The sequence below is a fragment of the Takifugu flavidus genome, chromosome 14 (assembly GCF_003711565.1).
Source record: "Takifugu flavidus isolate HTHZ2018 chromosome 14, ASM371156v2, whole genome shotgun sequence".
Classification (NCBI taxonomy): domain Eukaryota; kingdom Metazoa; phylum Chordata; class Actinopteri; order Tetraodontiformes; family Tetraodontidae; genus Takifugu; species Takifugu flavidus.
In genome coordinates this window covers 1,494,248-1,508,679 of record NC_079533.1, presented here as the reverse complement: position 1 = coordinate 1,508,679, position 14,432 = coordinate 1,494,248, and the positions used below count along the sequence as shown (strand labels likewise).

Here is a 14,432-nt window from a genome sequence, read left to right as displayed (position 1 = left end):
CATTTTTTAAAGTTTTTTTTTAATATATTGTTATTTCCAGTTTATGTGTCAGTGTGATTTAAACAAGAATAGCAAACAAAATAAATTAGATGCAGCTCATTGGTCAGTGGTGCTATTTGAGCTATTTTTAGAACAGGCCGGTGGGCGACTCATGTGGTTCTGATGGGCGACCGAGTGCCCGCGGGCAACGTGTTGGTGACCCCTGGTCTAGTGAACCAAATTGAACCAACTGAAAACCTAACAAATATTTTACAATATGATCAGATAAATAAAGCAATAGTTTCTTATGGCTCTGTCAGTCATTTTTAATTTTCAAGAGGCACAAAAGACAAATTTGCTTTCTATAAAAATCCCCGTAACATGAACATTAAATGAATGAAGCGGTATTATTCAAGGCACCATCAGTAGATTTTCTCATTTAGCAAAAGTGGGCTAAATTTACCTTTACCTTTTAAACTTGAGCTGAGTAATAATTGTAAATGTGTTATTGCACCTTAATGTTCACTAGTTTGAGGCTGATACTTGGTGGTGTCTCATCTTTTGGACGAGTTCATCAATGTTGGGGGTCCGGCTCTGAGCTGAGGAACTCCTCACAACTGAGTGAAGGTGTTCAGCAGGAAGTCCACTTCTGTGTGATGTTTTGTTCAGCTTCATCAAAGAAAGCAGTTGTTCCCGCAGGTCTGTGCTGCCCAACACAGGCAACGTTGGAGCAGCCTGGATGTGTGTCGGGGAGGAAACGGGCAAACTCCGCAGCACCCACTGCCCCATGTGTTGCCTTCAGGGCATCACTGCATTGGAGCTCAATCACCTCCATTTGGAGCTTTGGTGCTGAGCTTTCCACCTCAACCTCAAACGGACGGCTGAGCAGTTCAAACCTGCTTTTTGGTGCTTTTAAGTCAGTGACTCGGCGTGGGAAGTCAGCGGCCAGAACACTCATTTAATCAGCAAACTGTGCTCGGGAACACGCTGGTAGAGAGCTTCTCTTCCAGGGTCTGGCAGCTGGGAAAGTGGCTCAAGCTTCCTTTGTGCATCTGTGCCTCCCACAGAGTGCGTTTGGTTCTAAAGGCCTTCACTGTACTGTACATATCAGAGGGGACACCACCCCGACCCTGCAGCTGCAGCTTCATTGCATTCAGATGACTCGGAATGTCCCACAGAAAAGCCGTTTCACACAAGAACCTTTGGTCTGGGAGTTGGGTTGTGTCTTTCCCTTTGCTGTCCAAGAACATCCGATCTCCTCAGGAAGCTGGAAACATCTTTGCAGCACCTTTCCCTGGCTTAGCCATCGCACCTCAGTGTGATGGGGCAAATCACCACGCTGCGTTTGCAACTGGCTCAGAAACGCCTTGAACTGGCGCTGAATTAAACCTTTGGCTCTGATAAAGTTCCCTGCGTGCGTGATGGTGAACATTCCATGTTCCATGTTCAGGGCTTCAGCACACAGCGATTCCAGGTGTATGATGCAATGATGAGCTGTCAGTTCAGCCGTAACGTTTTCCTCCTGCATCTTCTCCCGTATCTTGGCCACCAGTCCACTCCTGTGTCCACACATGGCAGCTGCTCCGTCTGTTGTCCAGCCCACCAGTTTTTCCCGAGGCAGCTCCATCTCATTTCCACATCTTGACACCTCTTCATACAAATCCTGTCCTGTGGTTGTGCCGTGCACAGGACGTAACGCCAGGAACTCCTCTGTCACGTTGAGGCTGGAGTCCCCTCTAATGTCGCTGCTCTCATCCACAGCCAGGGAAGATGCCATGAAATCTTTCCCCTTTTTCTCCAGCTGCTCTTTTAGATTGAGGGACAACAATGGTGTTTCTGCTCAGGCTCCCGTTTCTAAAGAGTTGCCTTTTGTCTGGGCAAACTTGCTCACAAACTTTAAGCATGCAGTGTTTGATGGAATCCCCCTCTGGAAATGGCCGGGCTGATTGAGCGATCTCTTCTGCCAGAATCAAACTGGCCTTGACAGCAGCCTCGCTTTGAGATTTGGCTTTTCTGAACAGAGCCTGTCCAGATTTGAGGCCTGGTTTTAATTCCTCAACCTTCTGTAGCTTTTGTTCCATGTCCATATTCTTGTCTTTGTCCGCGTGTTTAGCTTCATGATGCCGTCTCAGATGATATTCTTTCATTACCGCCACCCTTTCTCCACTCAGAAGACACCCAGGTTTCCCAGCTGCCTCCGTGAACATCTACTCCCACTCCCACCTTGTTTGAACCCCCGGTTCTCAGTGTCCACCTTCCGTTTCGCCATTTTATGGGTATCTGAAAGTTAACTTTTGCTGTTATGCTAATGACTACTGATAAATAATGAAATGAAGCCACCTCCCGCTCAGACTGTCACCGTTGCATTGTGGGAAATGTAGTATTGGCCTGTGTAAAACATCTGTGGCCTGTGGGCCGGTTCTAAAAATAAATCAATATCATCCCGGGGGCCATAGAAAACCCTCGACCTTGACTCTGACATATGAGCTTTAAATGATTTCTTTTGACTCCCATTTATTTGGCTGTTTGGATATCATCTTTGCTAGTGTGTGTGTGCGCGCACGCTCTATGGAACTGGCATAAAGGATGTTAAAATTAGTCTAAATTAGTCTAAATTAGATAAAAATTCATCCATTCATCATTCCCAACAGGCGGTGTTTGATTCGAAACTCTTTCTGAACTCTGGTGCTCTGAAACATCTCTGCTTCCATTTTCAGCTGTTTTTATTCTCAATAACATCAAATCTTCCATCCATCCAAATCGTGGTTGGACCACCAAAGGACAAACACTTTCCATTTAGCACGGACAAAAAAACCCAAATCCTGTTTAGCAATGAAGCTGTGGGGAGAGTTTGAGGAGCGTTTCTGAGGAACACGCTGCCATATTGGGTCCAAGCTGCTGGGGTTTTTGTTGTTTCCAGGTGAATCGGGGGGCAGCGGCGTTACCGCCTGTCTCTGCCCCCCCCCCCCCTCTCTCCCCGTGGTCGTGGTCACGCCGGGCATCTTTACTGGTCCCGTTTTAAACAGGTTCTGCTGGGAACAGGTGTTCTCCAGAACTGTATTCCAGGCTGCTGTGCTGAAGGGCTGTTTTCAGTAGCAATAGAGCCAGAGTGGGCCTGCTCCATATGAACCCCCCCAGGCCGTGCTTTCCTCCTGGCTGAGCCATAATCAGCTCTGGATGGACTGGTTCACGCTTGGACTGAGTCAAGATTTGATAGCTTGACTGATTCTTACCGTTTTTGATCAAACCCCCATCTGCTGATTCCAGGAGATCTTTAAAGGATCTCAGAGCTTCAGATTTATGAAGCCTGCTCAGCCCCCGGCAGCGCTGATGAAACCATTTCATTCCTTCAAAAAAGCAGAACATGAAGCTCCAGAAAAGGTTTTTGGATCAAGTTTCCAACAGAACGAGGACAAGTGGGTAAAAGCGCCACTTTAAAGCCTCCAGGCCTCAGAAAACATCCACCTTTAGGATGCCTGACTTTAGAGGATCGTCGGTTCGCTCCGAGCACAAGAACAAACATGTTTAACCTCAGTCCAAGAACATCTGACCTGAAATGATCAGAAACCTTCAGCGTAAAAAGATGGTGGAGAGAAAGCTGCTGGGAGGTTCTCAGAAGAGAAGTGGCATTAAAGCCAGCTGGAAGAGTCCAGCCTGCTTCCTGCTCCTCCAAACAGGCGTCTCCACACCAACACTGAGGAACACGGGCTTCTGTTCTTCCTTCTTCTCTTCTGACTATTGTGTGTTTGATGAATGCAGCATCCACTCACTGCCCCCCCCCCCTCATTTACACTGCTCCTGGTTTCACAATGCTCCTCAGACAGATGCAACCAGAGACACTGATGCCGTCAGACAATAAACCTGAGTGTTGTTGTGTCCGGTTATTAACATGTTCCATGCTTTTCCTCCTGCAACAGTTCATCACACCTTCTCAGGGAAACCTCGGTGTAAAGGAGGTGAAGCCGTGCCTCAGTGACTCTACTTTGGTGTTTTAGAAACTAACAGTGATTATATGAATATACAGTGTGCACGTACGCGCACACGTGTGTATAAACACTTAATACACGCGGGTGTGTGGATGTAGACTGTTTAGTACTTTGGGTTCATAGACTTTTTAGTATTTTGCAGATACGTGTCTGTATATAAACCAGATCCTCCTGTAATAAAGAACTAAAGGCTGACTGTTGTCACGTGACCTGTCTCCCTCTGTGTCCGATGATGGAACCTGCCTGGAACATCTGGTCCACAGAAAAAGCAAAACAGCTCACAGAACTGGTCCAGTTTAGACCCAAAAATGACAATAAATAATGAAAATGTGTGACGCAGTAGAAAAATGGACGAACTTTCTATTGGTCATTGACAGTTTCAGTCGTCATCAGAATTCATCAGAAATATTCAAACCAACAAACTACACACAGAACCGCAAAGTTTAGAGCTTAAAGGGAGCGACAGGTGAAGATTTAAAGCTCAACGCAGCTGAAGAAGATCCAAAAAGGAGAAATATCATGTGGTGCTTTACCGCCACCAGGTGGACACGCGTGGAACTGCAGACAATAGTTAAACGCGCTCCGACACATTCTGACCTCTGCTGCTCCTCCTGGACTCCAGGGCTGCAGAAATATGCTGCTTTTACAAGTCTTTCAAATCTGTGACGCATCATAAATCTTATTTATTTAACCAGGTTGAATAATGGCGGAGAATGGTGTCCGAAAAGCGTCTTTATTTTAAAGTGAACCAGAACAGTTCGGTCCGCGTTCACAGAGACGCGGAGAGACCTCGAGAGAGTCCAAAACAAGTCCGCGAGGAAAACTCTCAAAAATAGTCAAGCCACAGAAGTCAGGGTTTGGCGATGTGGCCGAAAACACTCCGCCGCTGGCAGACGGGAGTTCTGTCCTTAAATCTAACGGGAGATTGAAGAGAGACCGCAGGTGCGTGTGTCTGCGGGGCCACTGTGGCTGATGAGCGGCTCCTCCACGCCCCCTGCAGGTAGACACCAGCAACAACGGTCCCAGAAACTGGAAACCCAACAAACCAGTTTTTAAAAGTATTCCGTTCAGACTAAGCAGGAAGACTGAAGACCGACAAGGTGAGTAAACGAAGAGCATTATTGAAAAGAATTGACAGTTGTGTTTGGAGATAAAATCAAGATTTGAAAACATTTTTGTGACTATTGAAGAGCTGCATAGAGCTGAAGAATTCTTGGCTTAAGAAAATTCAACAAGACTTCATATTTAGTTTTAGCACAAAACATCATTATACATTATAAATGAAGAGGTCTTATTTAACTTTCTTATAGTCTGGCTTTAGTTATAGTTGAATATTCTTTCTAAGTGAAGTTTACTTTATTTTTCTGCTCTTTGCTACTGATCCTAAAAGAACTTTAAACCCTCCCAGAATGCTTTAATGGTAGTAATATATACGCCATAAAGCTGCTGATTAGGTTTTAAAAGTGAAAGTATTCTGTTCAGACAAAGCAGGAAGAGCGACATTTTTGTGACAGGTGAAAAGCTCTTAGAGTTATTAGAGTTGTTCAACAGTCCAGGTCACAGCTGGATATTTTGGTATTATTTAAGACAATAAACTTTAAAAATAATTAAATAAATCCACACAGGATCACAGGACACCAACAGGATTTTGGGTTCATGTTGCACGTTTTCTCACAGTGGTTTATTGTTCTATGTTGTGGAACCACTGTGAAAGAAATGCAGGAGTGGGTGTCATTCCTTTCATCTATTTTAAATAGAGCAGTGATCTTTGAGGACTTGGATCATAGAAATAATTGAAGAGGGGAACAAAGGAGGGAAGATAAAAAGTCCTGACTAGTATGTTTATGTAGCACCAGATAATTTAGTGGCTGAGCTGAAGACAGTCCTTTCACCATGTTGGCCTGTGGAAAACCAGTGTTGTGGGGCCGATGGACCAGCGTCCCCGTCGTTGCAGGACCACCGTTGGCCACCAGTTGGGTTTTGGGATCAAAGTGGGGGCGTTTCCTGTATCCGGTTCTCCTCACGGATCCATGACTACAACATGTTGCTGCAAGTGCAGAGACGTTTGCTCTGGAAAGAACTTTAGAGCACATTCAGTGCTGCAGGATGAGGGGCTGGAAAAGGTGCCAGTTCTTTTCTCACTGCAGGGAACAGTTAAAAAAAGCAGCTTAAACTCTGAAAACATGAAAATGATACAGAGACATCATTGATTTATTGATTCAGTTGTTATCCAGAATGGATTAGAAATGTTCCTGTTTGATAAAAATGCAGTGAATTGGGATTATTTAACTCCAACCTCTACAGATTATTTACCTTCATCACAGTCTCATCACTATTTCTGATGTTTCCTCAGGATGGACGAGGACAGAGCAGAGTCCACAGTGCCCAGCTGTGTGTCCCTGAAGAGTGACCGGTCCAAAGATGATATAATAAACTTCAGAAGTTCAGAGGAAATGTAAGAAAACTAAAGCGTGATGATGTGTTTGTGTGGCAGCTGTTAGTCACATTAACAGCAGCAGGTTGTGAGTTTATTATTGGAGATGTTTAACACTTAAACCTCAGACAGTCATATAGTTACAGACTTAATGTGAATATTGTTGATTAGAAACAAGAATCAGGTTTAAACTGAAAGATGAATTCAGACATAAATGCTGGAACAATATTGAGTCTTGATCAGGTTCTTTCATCCTATAAATCAAAGGACTAATAGAGATGTGTTTCATAGTGAGAGGGGGGAGCACATCCTATCAAACTGGGACCAGTCAGCTCCACCAGGAGAGTCCTCTTGTTCACAATCTGGAAGCAGATCTGGAGATGCTGAAATGAAGCCCAAACAAAGTAAAACTGTTCAATATGAGATTTAATTTGTGATGTCATGAATTTGTAGTTGTGTTGATGATTTATTATAGATGGAAATCATTGGTTTACTTATGTTCAGGAAGTGATCTGCAGGAGGTGATAGAAGGTCATAAGATGAGTCTGAAGAGAAGATGTGAACATGTGACTGAAGGAACTCATGAAGCAGGAAGTGGAACCCTGCTGAACAAGATCTACACTGAGCTCTACATCACTGAGGGACAAAGTGAGGAGGTGGACACACAACATGAGGTGAGACAGCTTGAGAGAACCTCCAAGAAGAACATCCAGGACACTCCAATCAAGTGCCAGGACATCTTCAAAGTCTTATCTGAGCAACAGAGACACATCAGAGTGGTTCTGACCAACGGTGTCGCCGGCGTTGGAAAAACCTTCTCAGTGCAGAAGTTCAGTCTGGACTGGGCAGAAGGTTTGGAGAACCAAGACATCAGTCTGGTGCTTCCGCTCTCATGGAGGGAGCTGAACTTGATCAGAGATGAGCAGCACAGTCTTCTCTCACTGCTTCATGTTTTCCATCCAACATTACAGAAGATCAGAGCAGAAGATCTGACTGTCTGGAAACTTCTGTTCATCTTTGATGGCCTGGATGAAAGCAGATTTTCACTGGGTTTCAACAAGCATCAGGTCATCTCTGATGTCACACAAGTATCGTCCGTTGACGTGCTCCTGGTGAACCTCATCCAGGGGAACCTGCTTCCCTCAGCTCTCATCTGGATCACCTCCAGACCTGCAGCAGCCCATCAGATTCCTCCCTCGTGTGTTGACAGGATCACAGAAGTACGAGGCTTCACTGACTCCCAGAAGGAGGAGTACTTCAGGAGGAGGTTCAGTGATGAAGATCTGTCCAAGAGAATCATCTCACACATCAAGGCCTCCAGGAGCCTCCACATCATGTGTCTGATCCCAGTTTTCTGCTGGATCACTGCTATAGTTCTGGAGGACATGATGACCAGAGACCAGAGAGGAGAGCTGCCCAAAACCCTGACTGACCTCTACTCACACTTCCTGAGGGTTCAGATAAAGAGGAAGAAGCAGAAGTATGGAGGAAAGCAGAGACCAGAGGAACTGACTGAGGCTGATAAAAAACTCCTTCTGAAGTTGGGTCGGCTGGCGTTTGAACATCTGGAGAAAGGAAACATCATGTTCTACTCAGAAGACCTGGAGCGATGTGGACTGGACGTCTCCGAGGTGTCGGTGTACTCAGGAGTTTGTACAGAGATCTTCAAGAGAGAGAGTGTGATCTTCCAGAAATCAGTCTACTGCTTTGTTCATCTGAGCGTTCAGGAGTTTCTGGCTGCCGTCTACATGTTCCACCGTTACACCAGGAATGACACAGCGGTTATAAATAAGTTCCTAGAATATTCTAAACCAGTCACATCTCTTGATGACTTCCTCAGGAGAGCACTAATGAAATCTCTCAAAAGTGAAAATGGCCACCTGGACTTGTTTGTTCGCTTCCTTCATGGTCTCTCTCTGGAGTCCAATCAGAGGATCTTGGGTGGACTGTTGGATCAGAGGAACAGCCACCCAAAAACCATCCAGAAGGTCCTCAACAACCTGAAGGAGGTGAACAGTGATGGAATCTCCCCAGACAGAAGCATCAACATCTTCCACTGTCTGATGGAGATGAAGGATCAGTCAGTCCATCAGGAGATCCAAGAGTTCCTGAAGTCAGGGAAGAAATCAGAGAGGAGACTGTCAGAGATCCACTGTTCAGCTCTGGCCTACCTGCTGCAGATGTCAGAGGAGGTTCTGGATGAGCTGGACCTGCAGCAGTACAAAACCTCAGAGGAGGGACGACGTCGCCTGATTCCAGCTGTGAGGAACTGCAGGAAGTTCGTGTAAGTAAAGATTTCTGGGGCCGGACATCGGCGTTTAAATCAAGCGAGTGGATCATGTCAGGTAGCAATACCCCCTCCAGTGGTCATTCCTTCAATTCTTTATTTCCATTGCAGCGTCCATAAATTAAAAACAACAACAATTCATCCAGAAATGTTCAACACTGGCTGGATATAAGTTCAAAGGTCAATCCAGACAAACCAACATAAGGCAGGAATAATAGGAGCCACAAGTTAACTGACTATCATGAAATTACTGTCATGTCATTAAATCACTTTTGTTTGTTTGTATACATCGTATTCTAACGACAGAAAAACACATTTTAACTAATGACACGTGACTATTTTGCTTCATTTGTTCAACGTAAAAACAGCCGGCCTCGTTGATTTAAATGGGTGTTTTAGGTCTTTGTGGCGGTTCCGTTTGGAGCCTTTATGTGACCCACAAAGTTGTTTGAGCCTTTCCACACCCGTTAGGTGGCAACTTCATCACTAGCAACAAAAGGTGCAGTGAAAATGATTTGAAGGGAAACAGGCAGATAGAACAGAAGCTGAGGGCAATCGATGCAACCAGAGACTCTGATGTCATCGATCGGATCGCTGAATTAAGACTTGACGCACCATCGTACAAATTGGATGAAATGCAAAATATCCAAAGAGCCGATAGACAGATAAAAAGATGCACGTTTCTTTAAACCATTTGCTACAATCATTTTAAATATTGAGTAATTATGAGCTGTTCTAAAATAAGACAAATGTTGAGAATAATTCAGTTGCATTTCAGATCTGATGGTCGTTCAAACTGTTGCTCTACGGTGTTGAATTTAGCTTTTCCAGGAAATGAGCTACATTTGTGTTGAGGTCGATTCTCAGATAAGTTGATGAGAAATCCCAAAGTCTGACTCACTATTTTTGTTTCATACACAACAGACTGGCTGGTCGTTTTCTTTCAAAGAGTGATTGGGAAGTTGTGGCCTCAGCAATGACGTCAAACCCTTCTCATCTACGGGAGCTGGACTTAAGCTGGAACGAAAGCCTGACAGATGCCGACGTAAAGTTACTGTCTTCTGCAATGATGCATCCAAACTGCAGACTGGAGACGCTCAGGTCAGGAGGCCTCTGTTGGTCTTTTCTAAATTTCTTTACATTTTCTGCTTTTCTCTTCATTTTCAGATTTAGAAATGTGTTTTTATTTGCCCCATTTATTCCTTTTCCAGGCTGTCGCGCTGCAGTTTATCAGAGATCAGCTGTGGCTCTCTGGCCTCGGCGCTGAGGTCCAATCCCTCCCATCTGAGGGTTCTGGAGCTGAGTGAGAACCAGCTGCAGGATCCAGCAGTGAAGCTGCTCTGTGGTGCTCTCCAGGATCCTCTCTGTGAGCTGGAGACTCTCAGGTCAGTCAGAGATGATCCAGTACTTTCCCAGGTGTAACTAGTTAGACAATAAATGTTTCCATGTTTGATCTTTGTTATAAACGTAGTGTTACAGTTCTCAGAAAAAAGACCACACAGGACAGATTTGCAGTATTAAATTGGTTGTGGAAATCTGTCCCATGTGAGGATGGTCATCAATGACTAGAAAGGAAGTATCAGTTGTAGATTTGTCTTGTTTTATTTTAGGCTGGCCACAAAACCGCCCAAACATTCAGACCAATCAAAAATGGTTCTTCCTGTCTTTTAAAGATCAGAAGGAAAACTAGAAACCCCAAAAAGAAAGCTGCTGCAGTGTGCCATGCCCCTTCTCTACTGAGAAAAGCCATCCCAAAAAAGAGAAAAGCCCAAGTGTGAAGTGAGCACCCTGTTAAACCTTGGTACCGAAAGCCTGCAGTCATTCTCATCTTAGGTGGCTTCATTCCAGCCAGAAGCCCAAAGCTGCCTCCCTCTTAAAGGGGCAGCAGGTCAGTCCAACCACAGAAACCTTCATGAAGATCTGAAGCTTTCAGCATCCACAATTGTTGCACCTCACTTCCATTGGAGTCCAAATCAGAAGTCAACAAGTTGATTCTACACCGATTCTACACAATGCAACCATTTTAAAAAGGTTTCCATCCATAAGTTTTCACACATTTTTAGATAAATCTGTTTGTTCATCGCCTCCTTCTGTTGTAATGGTCATTAAAGAAAATGACCTTATTGGAGTTTTTCTCCTCACAAATCTGACTTTCTATGAACGATGCAATAAATGCAGCTTGCAATCTAAGACAATATGGAAGTATGTGTATATAATAGTAGTGGAAGTAGCTCATAAAATAATACATTTGCTCTTCTCATCGAATCTTTCTATGTTATTAAAGAGAAACCTGCTCTTAGTCAACAACATCTAAGACATCAGCCAAAAATCCTAATTTTCTACAATATAATATAAAACAGTAGAGAAGACTCTTTCTGCAGAGACCCTGGTGGCAGGAATGCAGAAGTATCACCTGCTCAACTTGGAAGGTGGAGCAGAAACCACCAGCTGAGAAGGTCCTCAGCCAGAGGAAGTGGTGGAGAACCATGAAACTTGCTAAGCTCCACCTCAGCTCCAGAGACGGGCTGAGCTGGAGCTGTGGCACCAGGTATCGCCCAGAAGAGCCTCCAACAAACAAGCTCTTCTCTTGGGAGGAGAGGGCTTTGAATCTCAGCTCAGTGTGCTTGTCTCTAGTAGGTGGCAGCTGCACCTTTTCCTGAGCTCCTTGTTGATGCCCTGAGGGGAATTGATGCTCCTGCAATGTTCTCTGGCAGCACTGAGCTTGCAGTGGGGCAATCAAACACACTGTGGGGGGGCTCTCTTTCCTTCTCTCAGCTGGAGAACAAGTGACACCAGCTGCCAATCATTGTTGGAGAAAGGTGCAGTCAGGGGAACGATGCGTCCAGACTATAGCCACCCTTCCAGCATCCAGCAGTGTCTAAAACCTTTGATTTGGTTTCACCAGAGAGTGTAGGGATTGCAGGGTCGCTGCAGCATCGCCCACAAGCTGTCAGGAGTGGGTCGCTTTGTCCCAACTCCTGACAAGAGTTGAGTGCTATTGAGAAATGTGGTCTCACAAACTTGGAAGGTATTTTGACCTACACACACTTTACATACGCTGTAGATCTTGTCCAACCGCCCTGAAAGAACCCAAAATAGGAACATACGGCAGATTATCCGGTGCAGGACCAGAGGTTTGTTGCTTGTAAGCTGTGTTTTGCTCTGGTACATGTTGATTTTTATTTGTCTTCTCTCAAAATAATTGTTATTTTAGACTAAAGGAGTGCAGTTTATCAGAGACCAGCTGTGATTCTGTGGCCTCAGCTCTGAAGTCCAATCTCTCCCATCTGAGGGTTCTGGACCTGAGCTTCAACACGTTGCAGGATTCAGGAGTGAAGCGGCTCTGTTCTGGACTGGAGAGTCCAAACTGTAAACTGGAGAGGCTCAGGTCAGTCTTCATGTTTCTACCTATATACCAGCTGCTAAGATGGTGAAGTGAGGCTTCACCACATTAAAAAAATTCCTTGTAATATCGTGAATTCAGGTCTGACCCAACTAAGAACTAACGTAGGTTTAGTACTGACGCAGATAACATGCAGACCTGCACCGTATAACCTCATCCTGCATTTTTCAGATTGATTTACTGCAGGTTATCAGAGATCAGCTGTGGCTCTCTGGCCTCGGCGCTGAGGTCCAATCCCTCCCATCTCAGAGAACTGGACCTGAGTGGAAACCAGCTGCAGGATCCAGGAGTGAAGCTGCTCTGTGGTTTTCTCCACTTTCCAAACTGCCGACTGGAAACTCTGAGGTAAACACCATTCTCAAAAATGTCCATTATTCCATCCAGGGTCCTCACACTTTCTGAGTGTGTGTGTTGTGCCCAGTTCCTTCAGGAGGGAGGGCCACACGGGGACCACTTATTCATGATAAACTGATTTAAGGACAATGAAAAAGCCGACAGATGGGAACCAAAATTAGACAAAACTAGGTGAGGGTGCCTGGTAGACACCAGCCATCGAGGAGGGAGATGGTGAGGGAGACAGGAAGTCATCTAAGACAGGTTGTGCCTTTAAAGATGAGCCACAGGTGAGATGGATCTCCATGATGAGATGGGAGGGAAAGAGGTGGGAGAACCTGGGAAGAGTGAGGGCCAGAACAATATATATTCTCCTCTGGAACAGTGCAAACCTGAGAGGTTGGAATTGTGGTCATTACATTACTGTCATTTTTTAACCTGTAACTAAATTAAATATTTACAGATCATGCCTTTGATTAACCTTTCAGATGAATACTGGTTTCACTTATAACCTTATAAAAGTTTCCCTTCTTTATTTAGATTAAGGAACTGCAGCTTATCAGAGATCAGCTGTGGCTCTCTGGCCTCGGCGCTGAGGTCCAATCCCTCCCATCTCAGAGAACTGGAGCTGAGTTGGAACCAGCTGCAGGATTCAGGAGTGAAGCTGCTGTCTGATCTCGTAGAGAATCCACACTATGGGCTGGAGACATTGAGACGGTAGCTGGTAGAAGCCAGTCAACTCCCGCTCATCTGCTGCATCACCATTTTTTCAAAGGGAAAAAAAAGGGAAACGTGGGTTTGTCCCAGGCTTCAGCTTCCTTAAGGCTTAATCCCATTAATAATTCCTAAACTTCCAGGGGTTTTGAGCGCTAGCGGCTGGACGGATGCTTCTATTTTGTCTTGGCTGGAATAAAAGGGCGACTCTTCCCGAACCTTCTCTGTTCCTGCCTTTTATGATTACTCCTCCAGCACAGAGGAAGCCCTGGCAAGGACTGAAGACGCCTTATCGGACCGTCCTCTCGGCCTCCGTGAAGCTTTCCCTCCCGTTCCGAGGCAGCTCTCTCTGTGAGCCGGCATCTCTGGACCCTCGATGATAATCGTCGGAAACCTTCACACCTCTTCCGGCTCCGCCACCGACAGCCGGAGCTTTTCCGGAGACAGTTTTTCCACTTTCTGACCTCGACGTGACCCCGATTTCCTGACGAGCCCAAGTTCTTGTGACTTTAATTGTAACTTAATAAGCTAGCAAAGCTCCAGCTCCAGGAAAACAGCTAATTAGCTTTCATGTATTTTATGCTGTTGGTTTTTTTGTTTTTTTTCTTCTTTGATTTTTCTTCTTCAAGATGAGAAAGAGAACGACGTCAACATGAAAGGAATGATAAATGAACGGATTTAATCCATAAGTTTACACTTAATAGCCTAAGACAGACACTCGCTCCAGCCGATCAGAACGCGCTTGCTCGCCGCTTTGATGCTCTTTAATGATTTCAGGGATGATTCCATCACAAAGTAGAAGCTGAAGAAAGTCAAAAAGAGTTAAATGCGCACGTAGATTCGGCACAGATGGCAGCTTTCACTCTGAATGATTCCTTTTGTCATTTTGATGCATGCAGATTTTGGGCAAAGGTCAGATCTGAGCAGACAGAAACCTTTTAGCATTAGCGTAGCTCCGGCTCCAGACGTCAGCCGCTCCTTTGTTCAAAGGAAATGTCACAAAAGTTACGTCAAAAATATCTATTTTCATCCGTCTCTCGTCTTCTTTTAGCCTGACAGTTGCTGCTCAGGGCACCGTGATTACACCAAACTACAGCCAACCGGCTTCACTAGTTAGCATCGTCACTCCATAGCAACGAGGTTTGGAGGCTGGACTCCCAGCTGGGTCAAAGGTCACCGGCATGGCGAGCTATTAACGGTTCAGAGAAGCTGTTCGTGGTAAAAGTTCTGCAGATTCTTCCCATTCACGCGTGTTGTTGAGGAACGTTACAGGCGTTAGCCTGCGTCTCGTTCGTA

At 45.1% G+C, this 14,432-nt stretch overlaps 1 protein-coding gene across 1 annotated transcript in view; it reads left to right on the top strand.

Annotated features, from left to right (window-relative positions):
- LOC130537297 (uncharacterized) overlaps positions 1-14,432 on the top strand; it is a 253,319-nt gene that overhangs the window by 180,750 nt on the left and 58,137 nt on the right. Inside the window, 5 exon segments of the mRNA XM_057053982.1 lie at positions 6,319-6,420; positions 6,691-6,803; positions 6,904-8,683; positions 9,611-9,787; positions 9,898-10,071. Of these exon segments, the coding sequence (XP_056909962.1) occupies positions 6,319-6,420; positions 6,691-6,803; positions 6,904-8,683; positions 9,611-9,787; positions 9,898-10,071 (2,346 nt within the window).